Source organism: Anastrepha obliqua, chromosome 4 (genome assembly GCF_027943255.1).
Source record: "Anastrepha obliqua isolate idAnaObli1 chromosome 4, idAnaObli1_1.0, whole genome shotgun sequence".
NCBI classification, from domain to species: Eukaryota; Metazoa; Arthropoda; class Insecta; order Diptera; family Tephritidae; genus Anastrepha; species Anastrepha obliqua.
Window position 1 is genome coordinate 53,145,251 of NC_072895.1, and position 21,732 is coordinate 53,166,982.

The window sequence follows — 21,732 nt, forward strand, 5'->3', positions numbered from 1 at the left end:
CTTCGTAATTGGCGCGATAACCGCTTAAGCGAGTTTGGTCGAGTTTAACAAAGCGAGCCAGTCGTTTCTTTCTCGTGCTAACCGGCGCCAATTGGGCACACCAAGTGAAGCCAAGCCCTTTTCCACCTGATCTTTCTAACGCAGAGGAGGCCTTGCTCTTCCTCTGTACCACCAGCTGGTACCGCATCGAATACTTTCAAAGCCGGAGCGTTTGTATCCATTCGGATGACATGACCAAGCCAACGTAGCCACTGGATCTTTATTCGCGGCGCTATGTCTATGTCGTCATAAAGCTCATACAGCTCATCGTTCCATCGTCTGCGATATTCGCCGTGCCAACGTGCAAGGTCCAAAAATCTTACGCAGAACCTATTTTTTCTTAAGTTATATAAAAAACCCTATCACACAATTTTCATGCTGTATCATTAGCTACAACAAATTTTATTTTATTCTACATAGTACATACATACGTACATATTAGTTTGCCACTTCCGATTCGTAAACCTCGAACTCTACTCCACACTCAATGCTAGGAATTGAGCTTTGCCCTCAATTAAAAATAAATCTTCAATACTACAAAACATCTTCATTACTTGCCCGCATTCATTCATACTTGAAATGCCGCTGGAAATACCAAACGATCTCAGGCAAGTTCAACGACAAACACTAAGTAATATTTTCCACTAAAACCAATATATGGTATATGTAAGTGCATACATACATACATATATATGCAGGTAGTTGGGTACAAAATCAAACAAAAAGTGTGTAAAATTTAGTTAGTTTCACAATGTTGTGTTTAAAGCTTTCCATTGAAAATAAAATTGGAATGAAAAAATCCCCCAATAGATAAACTTCTAATTGACGTTCTCCAACAGCACAGACGACAACGATACACTTGTAGGGCATATAAGTGAGTAAATTGAAAGCAAACACATTTTATTTGATTTTTTTTTTGTTTGGCCCTCAAAAGAGCGTATAGAGCGTAGGCAACAGGTGAAACTAAAGAGCGACGTTGAGAGACACTTTTGCTCGTAAAAAGCTGCGGTTTGGAGAAGCATGTACGAACACGTTTTTATTAGTTTTCATAATCTTCTGTATTCCCCTCCTTGGTGCCGGTTCGTTTGCACTTTTTTATCACGTTACCATTGAGTAATCAATGCATGCACTTATACTCGTAGTAGCGATAAGCCATGCAAATTTTCTTAACTGATACCTAATACACGCTACTTAGTGTACATATGTACATATTATAATGAACTAATAGTTCTATCATCTATCAAACGAAAATTGATAAGAATTATATAACCAGAAAATATTTTGAAAATATATTCTATCTCTCCATCTATTGCGTAACTAGCATGTGTTTCATTCTGCGTGCAGATCTGCTTGCATTTAAAATCATTTAACCCAAAATCAAATGGTTAGTTGAGCTGTTGCTAATGCGCCATGACCTTCGTCTAATTCCTCTTTGATTTCTTTGCTGTTTCTTCTCTTTTATATTAAAGTATTTTTTATAACTGACAGAAATTGCTATTTTTCCATTTTTATAATGATCAAAATTTATTTTCAAGGCAAATTCATTTAAGGGTGTTGTAGCAGTACAAAATGAAAATGTGCGTACACACACATACTTATGTAATTTGTTTTTGCAATTTGGTGGCTTGAATGTTAAAATCTATTAATTACTTTCCTTGAATATCAAACATAATGTAAGCAAAACAAATTCGATCCTTCTTCTTTTTAATTGGCGCGATAACCGCTTACGCGATTTTGGCCGAGTTTAAGAAAGCGGCGAATTTAACAAAGCTAACCGGCGCCAATTGGACACACCAAGTGAAGCCAAGTCCTTCTCCACCTGTTCTTTCCAACGCAGAGGAGGCCTTCCTCGTCCTCTACTACCACCAGCTGGTGCCGCATCGAATACTTTCAGAGCCGGAGCGTTTGTATCCATTCAGAATCTTTCTCTCAAACACTCCAAGCGTCGCTTCATCGGATGTTGTCATCGTCCAAGCTTCTGCGCCATACGTTAGGACAGGCATGATAAGAGCCTTGTAGAGCGTTAATTTTGTTCGTCGATAGAGGACTTTACTGCTCAGTTGCCTACTTAGTCCAAAGTAGCACTTGTTGGCAAGAGAGATTCTACGTTGGATTTCAAGGCTGACATTGATGTCGGTGTTAATGTTGGTTCCTAAATATACGAAGTCCTTTACAACCTAAATTCGATCCGCCCAAACTTTATATATCCACGCGGATTTAAGAAAATGTTATTTTATGGAATTAAACCAATTCATACACAATGAAAGTTATTGCTTGTAAAATCAGATGGACACACGCAAATTTCGTCTTAACATATAATGTATATATATATATATATTTTATCCGATCTCGATGATATGTTATTTAAGTAGAACCTAAATGGAATTGGTAGTAAAATGTGTACCAGGTTTGAACGTGTGTTACTAAGTTAAGGAAATACAAGTATCTTGTCTACCAAATTCGAGTGATTTTGCTTCATGTACAACAAATATCACAATTTTTCCTTTTTTGAAAATTATCGTTGTATGGCAGGTGGGCGTAATTATTGGCCGATTTCGCCAATTCTCAATATCGAACTGCCTTGGGGAAGGGGCTTTATTTGTACCAAGTTTCATTCATGTTAATTGTTACTTGAGTTATCGTGCGCACGAACGGAGAGACGGACAAACGGACATGGCTAACTCGACTCGTCTCATCATTCTGACCATTTTTGTGTATATGTAATATATATGCATAAATGTCAATATGTATCTCGATTCCCGATTCGATTAGAATACCCTTGCGCAAAAATATACGGTTATAAAAAATTTCATTTTAATTTTTTATTTAACTTTGTAAAATAAAATACTATTTTGGCCTTTTTCAACTAGTAAAATTGTAGTCATTTCGTGGCTAGTTCGCAATAAGCACAAATGCACCAGTTGCGAGTTAGAAAATTTAATCATATCAAAATTTACCTGATATCACAACTACTTATATAAAATATGTATTTATATGCATACATACTTATACGAGTACATTTCGGTGCATTTTGTATATAAATATAAGTAAAGTATAATAATTTCAGAAGAATCTCGCAAATCATGCTGGCTGCTCTGTTTTGTGATAGTGATACGATCGTGCACTGATTGCTGAAAGTGTTTAAATCGGAGAAGAGGGTAGGTCACTGTGGTTGTTTAATTATACAAAACGTAACAATGCTGAAGTGATTTATCATGGCGTTTAAATGGCGACGCCACACTGTCAGCGATAAGCCTTTTGGCGTGTGCGTATAGCACGCTTTGAGAACAATAACAAAGCCAGTGGGGAATAGAGATAATTGTAATACGTACGTACATGCATACAAACATAAATACTCATTAAGTATATTGGTTTTCTTATATTTTAGAGCTCACCCAGTTGGAGTGATCATCAAAGCGATACATCTGCGTTCTTTGGCTTTTGTCAGGTTTATTTGAATGACGCGTAGTTAGTTACAACATACGCAAATTCACTGATTTATATGAACTCGTGACACGATTGAACTTGCATGCACACATTTTGCGTACAATTGTATCACTTGCAAATATCTCTAAATTTCCAATAAAATACCTGTAATGTTTCACGAGACCCCATATTAATGAGACGTGAACACAAGCCTGACGCAAATTCGGCCAAACAATGCATTATAATACCGTTATACGCCTGACTTGCCCGACTGCCCACGTTTTTTGTGTTTTTTTTTTAAATATTTTTTGTGTGTTTTGATTAACGGTTGTGTACGTCAGTGTATACTACCTCGAGGGGTTATCACTCCAAATCGCGTTAAGAATTCGTATTTTTAACACACCCTCAAACTTTCTGGTTTTTAACAGAAATATGTACGTACATACACTTGTACCCACATGCATATGTATGTACCTACATACTTCTTGTTTATTTACAAATGAAAAATATGTAGTAAACCACCGTCAACAACTATAAGCCCCTATGTCGTTGAAAGTGGTTGGTTAAAGATACAGTGGTAGAGTGGGCGTGGTTGTTTTGTGAAAAACAGTTTATCAATTTTAAAATAAATAACAACTTTCACACATTATTTATATTTTGTGAATGGAAAGTATTCTTATACCGCCCACCCGCTTTTACTTTTTAGCATTTCAGAGCAACGAACCTTGCACAATGAAGTTAATTTGCATTAAATATTTCATAATTTCATAACACAAACTTAAACTTATATATGTATGTAAGAAAGCACAAGGGCAAGGTACGATGAGGCGGTGGTGGAAAATTGTAAATAAAATGCCGGTTGGAGAGTTTAAAGTTTGTAAATAATTGCCGTAACGACAATGCCCAAAAATGGCATACGAGTATTCACTTTTGTTTGCATTGATTGGGATGCCTTGTTTATGTGGAAGGCATATTTTCGTAAACAATATGTATGTATGTACATACTTATCCGGGTATAAGCGATATGTTTTTGTTCATTATTACATTTTTTTATTAATACATTACCATATTTTACTATTATTATATTACAATAATTTTAATGAAATATTATTTTACTATCAGTTCCAACTCTTAAATCATTGAAATATCAATTATTATTTATAGTATGCATTTCATTGTGCAGTTATTGTGTAAGTAAAGTGACTTTTCGGATGTCTCAAAATCATTCAAATCTATTAATGATTTCTTGTACGTGTGGCGTATAAGCAACATTAAAAAAGTCCAGCAATCTGCCGAGTCATTTTGTTGTTATTTAGTATAATTGCTTATAATGACAATGTCTACATTAAATTATTTATATATTTTTGTAGCTTTTAGTTTTATTTTGAAATTTTTTGTTTTGTTGTAAAATATTTTATTTTATTTTGAACTATTGCAGTCCCTCTCCGAGAGATCTTAGTGCGATTTATAGTAAGATTTCCACGATTTCTGTGGATTGCATCATTTAAACTCAAAAACAACTTATTGAATTTCGATTTTTATGAAAATAACTTTACATATTTATTCAGGAACAAAATACTGGGGTTGCAATATTTTAACCAGTTTTAATTAGTCTTCTTTTGTTTTCAAATTTTCATAAATTTTTCAGAAAACTATAGCTCATTCTAGTAAAAATATCATATAAATCAATTATATATAATAAAATTAAAAAAAAAATTTGTTAGGTGTTTGGCCAAGCTTCTCCTCCTATTTGTGGTGTGCGTCTTGATATTGTTCCACAAATGGAGGGACCTGGCAAATGGTTCTTATGAGAAGTTTTTTCATGGCAGAAATACAACCAGAGGTTTACCATTAGAAAAAAATGTTTCTATCATTTGGTGGTTCGTGGGCGGAGTTTCGAGCCTCTGCACTTCCGGATGCACTACCCATTCGGACCCGGCGACCGACTGCATTAAAAACTATAGTTATTTTGACCATTTATTTGCTTCTCATTTCATTTAATACATTATTTTATGAAAATATAGTACATTCGAATGCAAAATCCAAGTTTCCAAATTTTTCCAAATTAAAAAAAAAAGTCGTACAAACTCCACATTTTTTAATCGGAGTCCTTAGAAAATTTTCGGGTATGCTGGGTTATAGCCCATTATATTGTAATATAATAAGGTGCACGTTTCAAGGGTCTCATAATCGCGCTGATTTTTTAAATTGTAATTTTTTTTGTTGTTCTGACGGCGCTGAATGTTTTCTTGCTTATAAAAAAATTTCGAGCATGTGAAGAAAACGCAATTTTGAAAGTATAATGTTATAAATTGAATTGGATCCAAATATGTATACACACATACATACACTCAGTTGGCACTTTATTTTATTACTTGGTGATCTCCCGCTTTACAAAATCTCACTTCGAGAGCAAGCAGGGGATTTCCTAATATTTCACAGTATTGCTAAATTACAGCAAAACATTGCCTTTTACTTTTAATTGTTTTTCTTTTTCTTTTAATTGTTTTTCTTTTCTTTTTTTCGATAGACTTACGAGAGTGAGTATTAACAAATACGTGAGGCTCTCAAAAGCTCTCGTTTGCAAAGCAACGATTTATTTTATTTCTTATGTTAATTTTTTCACGCCAAAGTTTTCAATGCTTCTGATTACTAAAGATGAATGCGGGAAAATACCAAAGTAAAAATTGTCTGTGTAGAATGAAAATCTCAAGAAATGGGAAACGCGGAATTTCCCAATTCGTGAGTACGAAAAAATATGAATGGTTTCTATTTATTTGCAAAAACTTATAAAATCTGCTGGGAAAATTTTGTCGGCAACTTAGAAAGTGCATTGAACGCAAAACAATTGCAAGCATTAAATAGAATTTATTTAGAAAAAGGTAAGCACTGACAAGAGCAAAAAGGCACAACTTTAGAGTTGATTGCCATAAAAGTGAACCATTTTAATCAATGAACAAATGCGCATCGCGCTATAATAAATATGTGATGTATTTAATGTTATCTTTTTTTGTTGGTTTTTTCTTATTTTAGAAAGGCACGTCAACAAATAATTGAAAAATATTTTTTGTTTACATAAAACAAATTCCCATGACTTAATAAAACGAAAAAATGCAAGTATTGTTATGATTTTACGTTTATTTATTTAATTGGCAAGCTTTCAGCAAAAACGGAGCACCAACAACGACAAACGACAACGTCACGCTATCTGGCCGCATGTGCTATTGAAGAAGGGGCGTGTGCTGTGACGTTTGTTGTCACACGATGTTGTGCAAAGAAAAAAGAAAAAAAGCAAAAAAATTAAAAAACAAACCAATTGAAAATTTTACAAAGCAATTTATGTTTAAAAATATACAGTGCATATTTACAAAATCAACAAATCACTTAAAACGAGACGCTTTCAATTATTTTTTCGCATTTCTTTTTGTTTAATTGTAATTGTGGCTTTTCCCCCTTTTTTGATATGCAAATTTATTTATTTAAAACCACATTTTTCATTCTTTTTTTGTACATTTTAATATTTACGCAAATGCGATGTTTTTTTTTAGATGAATTCTTATATGGAAAAGAAAGTAAAAATCCATTTCACATAAAAAAGCTGCTAAGTTTTAGCTGGCTTCATAAGAAATTATCTTTTCAGAATTGGGCATAAGTTCCCAGCAATAACAGTTCCACATCGTTTGGTATTTATTTTCCATTGTTTTTACGTCCTCAGGCGCTTTACTTACTCTTCGCCTAAGGCTCCCAAGTTATATTTCAAATGAACAATACGACCATGCGCGCTGACAATCATTAGTCAAAGTTATACTCCAACCAACATGAAATGGTACCTGCCACAATTAAATTTTGCAATTTTCCTGTTTGTTTTACACCACCAATAACGATGTGTAAGCAAGACTGGTAAGCACTACAGCACTAGACAGGCGCACTGCACAATACTAACCCACTATTCACATGGCCTCTCAAACCCACACTCCCAACCCTCTTTCTCGTCTTCTCTTGAGCCAACCTGTCAAAGCATCACTTTTCGTGGGCCTACCTTTAGATGAATTAAGCGATAGCGATCGGTGACCACACCACACTGGCAAGGGATGTGTACTCTAGCAGCATTTCCCGTGCATGTATGAGCAATGTTTATGCTACTACAACATGTTTAAGCGCGTTGTACTGCGCGTTGTAATTAATTTTCATTTTAGTTTAAAGTTAATTTTTATAAAAGCATAGCTCGTCATCTAACCGGAAATAAATAAATCCGATCTGCTTTATAGAAAAAACTTAGAAATATTCCACAAACTTTTTCTCATAATTTCGCGGTTTTTAATTCGAATTTCGAATTTCAAATTTGCACCTTGTTGTACTAAAATTTAAAGTGCTTAAAACTGTGTAGTCAATTTCTTAGTTAAGATTCTGATTTACATTTTTTAAATTTTGATGAAAATTTTCGAATTTTTGTAAATCTTTCAAAAATTGTGAAACCTGAAGCGATTTGTTGTGCATAGAACTGCATCTATTTCTATTAAAAAACTATTAAAATGAGCAAATAAGTAAATAAATAGTCAACATTTATCAAAATGGTTAGGTGTTATAATTTGTTCGTGGGCTGTGTGTAGGTACATTAGGGCATGTCAATTTGATCTTAAAAAAACAAAATTTGACCCGCCCTAATATGCATACCAGTACTTCCCCAATGCATTACCACAAATAGGAAATAATTTTGTGTTCTTATACCCGTAAATTCAATGGCTTTTTTAGTAAAGGAAAAATTTGTTCGCAGCCTTTGTCTTAAGTAAACATTTACGCAAGTTTTGAATAACCTGAAAATCATTGTCTAATTATGAAAACTTTAAAATGTGCAGACATGAAATTTTATCTTCCAATGCTATTCTTAAAGTTACGCTAGTTTACTTATGTCCATCTTCATTCTATTAATATCCTTAATGTCTATGAAAATTACATTTCTTGTCTAAAAATAAGAAAAACAAATATTATCATATACCGTGAGACGTTATTTACCAGCACTCATAAATAGAATTATCACTTCCAAGAAAATACAAAAATTCCGAGCACAATGTCGCCAAATATTTGAATATTTTCCTAGTTCGTAGCTACATTGAGTGAAGTTTCGTATCAGTGCACGTGAATTTCACATTGCGTTGAAATTGGCTGCGATAAGCGGTGTAAATAGAAGCGTGCCTGCCATTAGCAAGTTCCGATATACATTCCTGAATATTTATAGACTTTTATGAAACAACTTCGCCTCCACTGCCAAACGATCACAAATTTGCACATTAAATGAGTTAATAAATGAAAACAACCCAAAATAATTTCACGAAAATAAAAATTTACAAGCGACGACTGGTAGTACATAAATACGAAAATTTATAAGATAATTAAACAAAATTTTAAATCGAAATTCACAACACGACCGAGAATACGCGAAACTGCAAACAGTCAGTGCTTTGCCGATATGAAGCGTAATCAGAGTGCGGTTTTTTTGTGAATGGCTAATAAACATTTTCCAAAATTAATCAATTAATTGATAGGTAAAGTTAAGATTGACCAAAACACGAGTAATGATGTGTAGCAAAGTTCAAGAGAATTGCCGAAAGAAATTTCTACAAATCGATTACTTCATAAAAAAAACCAATGATTTCACTCAGAAAAAAATATACGAAATTTAGATCCCCATACACCCTCATACTCGCACTAGACGTCACAGTCTGCAAGGCGTTTATATTTAGTTTAGCTATTTTCATCTGTTTCTGCAAATTTAAATAGTTCACCTAAATACTGATTTGCTTATGCTTTTCTGTAGAAGAAGGCATGTACATTATCATTATACATTAGGGTGACCCAGAAAATGTATTTCCTTATCGCTAATGAAGCCCACCTCACAATTATCGAAAGAACTATACTTATTAAGCTTTATTAGAAAAAAAAATTCTAAGGACCCTAAAACACCCCTCAATTAAAAAAAAAATTAAATTAAAAAAACAGAATTATTTATCTAATTTTTTAGTTTTAATATAATTTTTATGACATTTGTGAAGAGAAATTAAATAATATTGATAAAACAATAATATTGATTAAACATTTTAAAAACATTTTGTAATTTTCATAGCGTGTCAAAAAGGAAAAAAGGGCGGACAGTCCTTTCACTTTCGTTTACTTTCAGTGTTGAGAATGGCATCGTCGACTGTCCAGCTCTACTTGAGCGGATAAGCTTAAATGTTGCACAAAGAAGTCTTGGCAATTTTTACCCTTTTTAAATTAAACATTAAATGTTAAATTTACGAGTAACGTACCTATTCGTCGGCCTCGGTATTCTAGCGTAAATGCACTACCATCCTAGAGGTTGTGGGTTCGAATCCCACGTAATGCACGGTCCTCGCACTTTTACACATCTACCTACTTTCCCTGTTTCTAAAAAAACAAAACAAAAAGTCTCATTCCTCAACCCCAAAAACTTATCCTATATATCCTTACTCCCGCATAATAGTCAGCCCATTATTTGCTTCGTGGCTGCTACACATTGCATCAGTGGCGCCAGCAAGAGGAAGCGGGCGACCGAGGTAATAGCGCAAACACACCAAATTTAGCGAAGTGCTCAACCATCTGTGCGATCCTTCTGGCAGAAAAATATGAAACACAGATTGCACTCCAAGCAGTAAGAAGGCGAAGTACCTAAGAAACGACAGGTGGGCATTCCCACTATTTAGGACTGATAGCGGCAAGCTTTTCACGTACCCTGTCAGAAATCAAAATAGATTAACGAAACCAACGCAAGACTGAGTGTACCCGAGGAATTAACAAGGAAAAAAATGCACCTATTGCCCGCGCACTTCGAAACTATAATTCATTATTCAATTCCAACCTGCTTAATTTTACTTTATCCAGATCTAACTTTGTAAAAAAATTTAGTTGCTAAATATTGTATTTGTATTGGTTAGGCTTCTTTTTCTTTATATTTTTGTCTAGTCTGTAAGGTAATTTGTACTGTGGATTATTAAAATAAATAAATAAATAAAATAATTGTCAACAAATTCGACTATAAGAAATAACTGTCATAAAAAACATTAAAATAAAAAATAGGTGCCTAATTCTTCGGCTATAGAAAAAATTAGAAAGTACCATTAAGAAAAAAAGGTTTTTTTTTTGTTGGGTCACCCTAATATACATACAAGTTCTCATGAACTGAGGCATGATTCTTTCGAAACATTTTAGCATTTTGCTTTCGATTCTTTATTTTTACATTTTATTTATCTTTGTAGATTAACGTTCATACATACATACATATGTACTTAGTGGAACAAATTTCTTTTCAGCCTAAATATTTTGAACCATATTGAGGTATGTTTCGACGCTGTATCAGCATTCCCCCTACACTTCCGTGCCAGCGGCCAGTGGTACATCGAAGCTTTCAGTCTGTGACGCAAGGAAAGCGTCATGCTGGAGATCACGCGCCCTGCCGGCCAAATGGGTGAGTAAACTCGAACATTCTCTGCTAATTTTTAATCACCTTGAAAATTTTGATTCATATAAGATTATGAGGAAGAGCGCTTTCACTTTCATCGAACTCGTTATTTATTGTGCTAATGTGTAAATGTATACTGCTTAAATGAGTGTTCGAAAGCTTTCTATGCACTTGGAAGGTGCGATCAAAGAAAGTCTTCCAGTGAAATAGTCAATTTTTATTTGAACGGCCTAATTCTTATATGGAATGGTTCTTGTTTTGAGAAAATAGGTCAAAGTAATTTCGCAGCACGAATTGAGAGCAAACTACATACATACATACATACATACTCGTATATTGCAGTGACGAATGCGTGGCATTTTTTTTATATAGAGAAAATCCGCCAAACCATGTGGGGAAAAAATTATCAAAATTATAATGTATATTATAAATTATCAATTTTTTTTCTTAATTCTGTTCAAAATATAGTGGTCAATTTCTAATTATTAGTGGAGTTGTTATAAATCTTTTACAAAGTTTTAAAGTTTAATTTGTAAGATATTTGTATTTGTGCTGTTGATATAGTGGAGGAGTGAAACGGGATCTAGGTTGGAAAACTGCCTCAGGCTATCCCCGAAAGGTATGCTAAAGAAACTCAAGCGCCTAGCCGCCAGACGCGGACCTATTGCCAAAAAAATTCAACAGTCTCTTTCTCTGTCGAATCCCCACAGCTTCTGCGATGGGGGCTGTACGGAAGTTCAAGCTTCTTCGCACGAATTCTGACCACCCAATGACCGGTGACCCCGCTATGAGACTGGAAATTTTGTGGCGTGAGATCCCCAGCACGACCTCTGTTTAAAAAAACTACTAGTTTTCGGCAGTTTGAAGGAGACTGAAATACATATTGGCTGACCTAGAAAAAATGCCGCTCCAACTCCAGATTCCATTGTAGATCCGTCGGTGAAAACAGAGGTACCTATGTCCATGCAAACTCTGTTCTCCTTCCAATCCAGTCTGCTTAAACTATCTTTCCAAGCAAAACCCCACACACAACCCCAGTTTCCGGATAAAGAATGAGTTATATTTTAATCAAAAATTAATGAAAATTGAAAAACAAAAGATAAGTGGCAAAAACTGATCAAAATATCGGAATTATGTTATTTCGACCATAAGTGTAGGTATTAGGATGGATTTTTTGTCTTATATATAAAGGGTTTTCCAATAACAGGTGTTTCCGGACCATGTTATCTCTCGAAGAGGTGATCACAATTGGCCACCGAGATCTTGTGATTTAACACCTTGTGACTTTTTTGACTTTTTTCTTTGGAGCCATGTCAAAGAGAAGGTCTACGCCAACAGCCCTGTCTCGATTCTAAACCTCAAAGATGGAATTCGTGAGGCTATCGAGGACATTGGGCATAGGAAAATTTCATGAATTTCAAATATTCCTGTAAGCGTAGTCGTGGTGGTCATTTGCCTGATGTTATTTTCCACTATTAACGGCATACCTTCCTTCCATACCGAAATAAACATCCGATCATTTATATTAAAAAATAGCATTTTTTTGTTTGAATATCAAAATAAGATCTCTTCTTGGAAACCCCTTTATATAATATGCACTTACACCAGCTCCTCTTCTTATTTTCGGCATGCGTCTAGATGTTGCTTCATAACTGGAGGAACCTACAGTTTTAAACCGACTCCAAACGATGCAATAGTTTTTTTATGGCAGAAATACACTCAGAGGTTCGCCATTGTCTACCGAGGGGTGCCCGCTATTAGAAAAAGCCTTTTCCTATCCTTTGGTATTTTATGCACGGAAATTCAAATCGGTGCACTTCCGAATGGTAGTCACGCAGCAACCCATTTGGCTACGACGGCCGCCGTCTTCATGATACCCTCTCGATTTGTTCTAGGGTCTACAAATGAGACACTTATTTTTTTGTTCTTTATTTATCAATATATACCCAACCGCCAACGCTTTAATAGTTACCGCTGAATTCGCATAGGAGAAAATTCAAATTTCCGTAAATTTTTGGCATGAAATATCGGCAGATCGATATTATTTATTCTCTTCTTTATTGAAAAAAATTATTTAAGCTGATTTTGAAACTAAACTTTATACTGATCAGATGAACTACAATGACTTTGCACCAAACTGTCTGATGACTACACAGACAGCGACAATAGGCATACTCTTACAGTCAAGAAAGCTACTTACCCTATGTTTAAAAAAATTATTACAGCGAACAAAAGCCAAAATAAGCATAGTCTTAGCACACTGATTCCCGTTAATACGGAAGGGAACACACATAAGTGGGGCGTGAAAACACTTGACTTCTGCAGGAGCTGTCTAGATGAGGAAAGCGAAGAGACGATTTTGCATCTTCTGTGCCATTGTCCTGCTTACTATTTTAGATAGGTCATTTCTCAATGCATTGCAAGATCTCAGCTCGCTGAAAATTCGAACCTAAAGGTTCTGAAATAATCGCATTGATTTTAGCAGAGATAAGGACAAGTCCTACATGCGACATCGCAATGGGCTATGAACCTGCGTTTGTCCCAGGATGGACAACAGCTACAACCGAACCTAACCTAAGCTATAGTGAGCCTAAAAATTCCCCAACATTTAAAATAATAATTTAGCAAAAAATTAATTCATACCTCTCAAATCTTTTATAGCGCGATGCACATTTGTTCATTGATTAAAATGGTTCACATTTATGCCAATCAACACTAAAGTTGTGCCTTTTTGCTCTTGTCAGTGCTTACATTTTTCTAAATAAATTTTATTTACTGCTTGTAATTGTTTTGCGTTCAATGCACTGTCTAAGTTGCCGACAAAATTTTCCCAGCAGATTTTATAATTTTTGGCAAATGAATAGAAACCATTCATATATTTTCATACTCGCGAATTGGGAAATTCCGCGTTTTCCATTTCTTGAGATTTTCATTCTATACAATTTTTACTTTGGTATTTTCGCGCCTTCACATTTTATGAAACAGAAGCATTGAAAATAACTATTTTTTAAATAACCTTTACATGCTAATGCTAAAGCGTACAACCGCTGGAATATCCCCTTTTATCTCGCCACTTCAACATGCTTAGCTACAATTCAATTGCGCCTACTCCCAACCAGAAACTGCGCGAGGCGACGACATGCACTTCACCAGCTCAAATGCTGGTATCGATGAGCTTTTAATGGACTCATATATGTTTGCACATATTTAATTAATAACTACCAGTAATGGAATACTACCATAAGTAATGTAATAAAATAATGTGTGAGCTTATACTTTTGGTCCATTAAGATCACACGCTCTGCGCATGCAACCAGTCGGTATTTTTCCTCCAATGCATCCAAACACCCAACTTGCAGACATTCTTGATATCTACTACATTCCATGTACATATAGGTATGCACAACATATAAAGGGTCCGCCATATAACTTTACGAAAATGCTTTAAAAAAGAAACTACTCAATAATTTTCCAAACTGTTTTTTTTTATTTTGAAGTACAATCCTTCCGGTTAATGATGGAACACAACTTCATTCATATGGCTGCCTCGGTTAGCCATGCACCATTCCATACGATCGGTCCAATTTTTCAACACATTTTCGATTGTATGCGGCTGTATTTCAGCTGTGACATCGCGTATGTTGGTCTTCAGTGCATCAATTGTTGCTGGTTTGTTGGCATAACACTGGTCTTTGACGTCAACCCAAAGATAATAATCCAACGGCGTCAAATCGCAGCTCCGAGGCAAAGTAACGCACATACGCTTCATTCGGTGCTTTTCTTCTTCCCATTGCCGTACGTAATTTTCGTACACATTCTGCAACATTACCATGATTTTCAAAGTAATGTCGCAATGTTTCCCAGCGTTCTTTGAGCGTATACTCAACCATTTTCATTCAGCGGAAGAATAAAACTAATTTTCTGTCAAATCAGATGACAGCTAAGTGTTACAATTCTTCAAATAATACCTAGTTCAAATCCGTAACGATAGATGGCGGGCCCTGTATTATATATATACTAGATACCAAATTTTGGATTTTTCTAATGTCATCGACTTTGTGTGCCGGTCTAGACCACTCAAGTGCGCATACATGTCAGGTTGCTAATAAATGAACAAATGATATTAATGTCAAACAATTACTACAGATTCCACAAGTATTTCTGTATGTTTGTATGTTATTGTGCCCAAGCGACTAACCCATTTTGATAAGCCCACTGGGGGCTGAACAAATTAGTATGTACATTTACATCAGCCATTGATAGCGCGTGTGATAGTGTGTGTGTATGTATAACGAGTTTTGAATAAAATAAGCAAAAGTATTTATATATAAAAATAGATATACAATGTCAAAGCCATGCAATTTAACTCACAACGCAATTATCCGATAGTAAATCTTGATAAAAGTTAGGTGGTAGAAGACTTCGTTTATTTGGGAACCAACATTAACACCGATAAGAATGTCAGCCTTGAGTTGTAACGGAGTATCGCTCTTGCCAAGAGGTGCTACTTTGATATGCAATTGAGTAACCAAGTCCCACGAACATCGACGCACATTTGTACGCCGCAGAAGTTCGGACAATGACAGCATCCGATGAGGCGGTTCTTGGAGTGTACGAAAGAGGGATTCTGCAAAAGATTTTTAACCGAAGCCGATGCGACAATGAGCTGTATTAGCTTTACGGCGACATAACATAGTACAGCAAATAAAGATCCAGTTAAGTCATGTCTTCCGAATGGGTACAAACGCGCCAACTCTGAAAGTATTCGATGCCTGGAGGTAGCAGAGGAAGATGAAGGCCTCTTTGCGTTGAAAAGATTTGATGGAGTAGAACTTGACTCAACTTGATGTATCCAACTGACACGGGTTAGCACGAGAAAGTAAGAAACTTTGATAAGCAAAATTCACGATGTTCTCTGGTTGCTTGTACTAACAGCTGATTTGTTGCTCATACGCCCTGCAGATAAAACTTCCAAGCGATACTGAATCGCAAAATAGTGCGCAATAAATTAATATGTATGTATGCACAATATGTAAATATGTCAGGTTTTCACTTACAATTCTCTATTACAATTTTGAAAAAATGTATCTTCACATCACTGCGGAAGGGAGGTAATTTACGAGTTCTACATAGTAAATACTTCAGGTATAACGCAATTTTGTGTACAACGTCTATTCGAACATTATCTTAGTCATTTGCGAGGCATGTGTGGTATCTTAGACATTTTTATTTCTAACTTTCATTTTTTATTTATATAGTGAATAATGCTCGCTTGAGAAACTCGTAACGTTCAAAAGTTCTAATAATTTGCCTCGTTATGAATAATGCGCCAACAATGATTCATTTAAATATAATATATGCACAAATACAATGGAAAAGCAATGGAAGCTATTCTATCAAAATTAGAAATTTGTCCGATAAGGTTTCAACATATATTAATAATGCTTTAGGTAATTTTATTAGGAAATATGAATGAAGAAGCGTACTATTAGTTACGAATGAAAAATCCATTGAAAATCAATATCTGGCGTCACTTTAAATAGTAGTTGAATCATTGCCAGAATCGTAATTGAATGTTCAATATAAATTGATTATTTCCATAGTTTGCAATAGATTATTTAAGATTATTTAAGATATTAATTACTATGTTTACTTTTATGGCCTTTTTTTATCTACCCAGTGAAGTGAGTTTTAATAACCTAGCCGTTAAACTATTTTTAACTTTAAAAGCAATTTAAGTGTACCAGGGTTATGTGAGCCCCTTTTACTTTTCCAAATTCTTTCAAAGCTGAAGTGCTTTCTGACGTAAGGAGCCTTTTGAGGCATAAAAGAGAGCACGACGTTTTTTCTCAGATAGCCAGGCTCCTATTCTGACCTTAGCAGCTTTCACAATCAAATCGAGTCTGGTTAAAGAGCGCAGAGTGAATAGCATTTGCGGCTGCCCCAAGTTTTGTTAAGACATCTTAGGTAAAGGTCCGCCTTTTCGATGTCTGTGGCTGTTCTTACGAGCAATAACCTATTGACTTTTACCTCTGAAGGATGAATGGCGCTTACAATGATTACATCAGAAGCTGCGGGAATGAAATAAAAAAGCATTCAAGCCTTCCGCCTCAAGTGAGGTAGAACAAGATCACTGAGAGGGCGTTTCATTACGATTCTCTGCACAGTCATCCGGGGAGCAATTACGACACACAGTTGCTCATACTTGTACCTTAAGGGGGTCCTCTAGTTTCTTGGGTCGAAAATATCGAATTTTTTTTTTTCATAAATAACATTTACAACACGTGTTAAAAGTATGTGCTGAAGGATTTTTCGATATTCGAAGTGGCTCACAAGTTACGGCCTTGAACGGAGCAGGTATACTTAGCGCGCTCAACGCTGCGCGAACTTTGAAACGCGTTTTTCTCGAAACACTATTTTTCAAAATAGTGACCACGATATTTCAAAAACTACTGAACCGATCTTGTTCAAATATATACCTCATCTTTAATATATTATAAGCCAGCGATTGAACTAGGATTATCATGATTGCTTCGATAGTTTTTTTCCTGTGAGCGAAAAAATTAAGAAAAAATAAGTAAAAAATAGAATTTAATTTTCAAAAGTGTATACAAAAATTAATTTTTGTAATTAAAAATTCATTCTAGTTCAATCGCTAGTCTTAAATATGAAGATTAAAATGTCGTTTGGTTTTTCGATTTCAGATAAGCCAAACAGCCGCAATCTTGGTCACCGTCAAGCACCTCTTTTCCTTTATGTCTTCTTGTCGGCCACTATAACTTTTATTCTATTATATATTTTGTCTTCAAAAAATTTGTAAAGCTCATTTAAATGTTACTAAAGATTATGTGAACACAATGAGATTTATTATTTTGATCGTTTGCCCGTTAAAAATTATTGAAAAACCCGAAAAAAACAGACGAGAAACTAGAGGACCCCCTTAAGTAATTCAATTCGTACAAAAGTTTTATTCATTCGAAAGTTTTGATATTTTCTAGCAATATTGACAACGAATTGAGTTTTCACAAGAGCATAGTTTTTTTTTTTTGTAAGAAAAAGTATGTAAATTGCAGTTGTATTAAAATATTTTTATGAAGAAAACTTCTATAGAAAGACATGGTATTATATTAGAAGTTTATATAGAGCGTACTTGCAGAAATTTTTTTTCGAAGAGAAGATCATCCTGGCCCATGACAAACACAAAGAAACCTTGCAGAAAAATTTAAAGGCAGGGAAATTTGTGACCGAAAGATTTCACAGCGAAGTTCCCTTTTACTTTTGAATAACTGATTAAAATTTCTCGTCTACTAATACATCAGTGCCTATGAAAAATGAATCCATTATTATAATTCTACACGAAGGCAAGGGTATATGAAACCTGTAACACAACCTCACTTCATCACGGATCCCGAGATTTCCTCGATCCGATCTACACCTCGAACTTTCTGACACCTCTGAGATTATGCCAACTGTATCAAATTTATTTTGAAACGAAAATAAAATTGTTCTTATTAAAATGGAACTACATATAATTTTGTATTAAAATGATTAGTTTAGTATCTAGCCCGTAGTCATAAAAAAATTGCAAAAAAATAGTTTTACCTATTAAAATTATACTTTATAAAAAACATCATTTTATTTCTGTCGCAGTCAACTAAAAATGTGTTTTATCACAAAAACAGTTTTAACTTTAAAATGAGGAGAACACGATTTTATTTGTTAAAATTAGGTTCTAAGTTTCTTCTTTGTTACTTTTTACTTCTCCATTTCTAAATATAAATAATAATCAGCTAACACAGGGTGAACTAATTAAAGTACTCATATTTCCTTATTTTGCCTAGTTAATTTTTTCCTTTCATATGGACAACTCTGTTCCCTCTCATTGCAGCTAGAAACTAATTTTAACATATCTATGATTGACCAAATTTTAAAAACTAATTTTTGGCTGGAATTGGGTTTTAACTAAGATATGTTTTAAAGTTGGACCATGACTATAAGTTACTGTGTTTAATTATTTGAGAACAAAATCAATTATTTTGAATGCGATTACACAGTGATACGCAATGGAGGTTTATGTCTCCGTATTTAATGAAATCAAAAGCAAATGAAAGTTCACATCTCACCTAATAAAATCCAAAAAGAACTTTTAGACTGTAGATCTGCTTTTCTTTATATATATTTAAAGTTGTCGGTTCATACAGAAAAAATTTAGTAAAATTCGATCAAAAAAATTTTTTTTTATATTATCCTTTTCAAAAGTTTTGGTATCCTGCATATTATTTTTAGCATCGTAGAACTCTTTGTGAATATTTATTTTTTCCTTACACTTTCACAAGGTGACGATATCGTACAACTTTTGCTTTTCTATGCTTTTTCATTGTAAAACTGGTTAACTCTTATTAAGACTGACAAATCCCATTTTAATGCCTGATTAATTAGAAGACTTATGTTAGACGTTATTGCAAAAATCATTTCATTATTTTTATTGAAAAAAATAGCATTATCATGAGAAACATTTGTGTGTTAAATGTGTTTTGAGAAAGAATAGCATGAGAAAACAAGTTGCATTTTTTTAAATTTGCTTTAAGAAAATGAAAGTAAACATTTTAAAGATAAATTTTCAGTGCTGTTGCAAAATTTGCTAACGTCCTGAATATATTTTTAGTGTTTTTAATTACCGGCATTACTAATTACTTTAATTTTTCATGCCAAATTAGTTAAGATTAAATTTAAATGTCATCCCGAATTGCTATTTCGAAATCCCGAAATCCCGAAATCCCGGAATTTAAACATTTTTCCGGGATTGAATGCCTTCATATACTACGCATACATCTGCGTCACAAACCACATGAAGCGCTCTATCGCTTATCTTATCGCAAACGATTTCGACAATTTCTACGCTATTTCACACATTAAATCGATATAAGAGCTGAGCATTTGTCTTTCAGCAAATTTAGCGCGCTTAGAAACTGATAACTGCTAAGTAGTTAACAAAATTCGATTGAGGTAGGTCAAGAAATGCCTTAAAAAATAAATAAAATTAAGAAATCAAATAAATTTGTTTTGGCTGTTGTTGTTGTGCCAAATACAAATACATCTGAGTTAGAAACAAGTCAAATGATATGCTTGACTGTGCTATTTACCGTGTGCGTACAATTTTAAATGTCTAGAAAAAATGCTAATTTCAGCAAACCGCAATGCGAAAAGTGAAATGAACATGGCAACAGCAGTATAATTTTTTTTTATTGAAATCATTTTTGGCATTGAAAATGTGTTTGTCTGCAAGCATTTGAATATCTACAATCAGCACTCAGATGTAGATAACTCCGCTGTTCATAAACGGCGCATGGCATCACAACAACACATCATAGCAACGCATCGCATTTAGTTGTAGATATCACCCGCCAACCTGTTGCTAAAAACTAAAAATAATTTTTTTTATAATACATAGATACCTACATATACCTACATAAAAATATACCCATATATTTGTATGTATTTACTACACTTCATTACAGTTATGGCCTAAATACCTCTATTGCGGTACTTACGAAATTTCCATTCCAATGGCTGCGCAAACATCTCATACGTAGGGACTGAAAAAAGGCTACACAGCCGCATGTATAGGCAGGCGCTGGCGGTGAGCGATTATGCTAATGAATAACGGTCAACCAAACGCTTCACAATCAATCAAACGAATTACCTCAGAGTGCGTTGGATTGGCGCCGCTCAGGTGTTTTTCAATTATCTTATCGGCCTGTGCTTTGTTTATTTGATTTCACATTCATCTCATTTATATTCTAGAAAAAATTTAAATCTTTCAACTTTTCATGCAACTAACTTTGAGCAGTTTAAATTATACGACAATCGCATTCACTTGCAAACGAGCCAGGGACACCTGTACTTGAATTTGTTGTGAAAAATAAATTTACCGCTATTTGCGCATATTTTACTGCAGAATGCTGTATCGCTTTGTTTTTGCTTTATTTCATTTCACCCATTGGCATTGGTTTGAAAAAATATGAATTTGGGGCAAGTTTCGAATTATTTCTTTTAAATAATAAGTTTTTGAAATAGCGGTCCACTTTCCATAATTAACCTTGAGATTCTTATGCATAAAATGAATGCAAGCACTTTTTCAATACACGTGTCATAATTTTAAACTTCCAAAAAAATATATTAAAATCAATCGCTAAAAGGACACAAATAATTTGCAATTATGTATGTGAAACACGGGAAATGGAAACCGATATAGGCCAAGGATGATAGATTTACAAGGCTTGGCCAAAACTATGATGAAAATGAAAAAGAAAATTGTGAAGTTCTCCTTCGGCTACCACGTGACGGTGGACTCGGCACGATCATTTCACATGTATTCACACAGTCCAATCAGTATTTTTTCATATGCCAATGACGCGACATTGTGTTGATTTTTTATATAAGTATAATATATCACTAACACAATCTTATTTTTTTGTAAACAGACCGTTATGTCAGCCTATCAGCTAAATCTGTTGAATGCGCTGAAAGGCAGATAACGGTCTATTATTGGTCACACCTTCTCAATTCTTTTCACCTCACTCAGCTCAGAGTTGGGTAATTGGGTTGACTCCATTCAGTGAATCGATACCTCAGACTCCATCTCAAACCCAAATGTAACTCGGTTGTTGCCTAGTGATTCATTCTCTACAACTCTTCTTACTTTGCCACAGTGTTGAGCACACATATGTAGTCTATCGTGAGATCAGGAACATTTGTACATTAAAGATTGTAAATATATATCAATAATATTC

At 34.4% G+C, this 21,732-nt stretch overlaps 1 protein-coding gene across 1 annotated transcript in view; it reads left to right on the forward strand.

The window, feature by feature from the left end:
* The window catches only part of LOC129244029 (electron transfer flavoprotein beta subunit lysine methyltransferase-like), a 114,839-nt gene that overhangs the window by 63,579 nt on the left and 29,528 nt on the right, over positions 1–21,732 (forward strand). The window contains exon 2 of the mRNA XM_054881611.1: positions 10,791–10,945. Coding sequence (XP_054737586.1) covers positions 10,818–10,945 — 128 coding nt within the window. The 5' untranslated portion in view covers positions 10,791–10,817. The remainder of the gene's footprint in view (positions 1–10,790; positions 10,946–21,732) is intronic.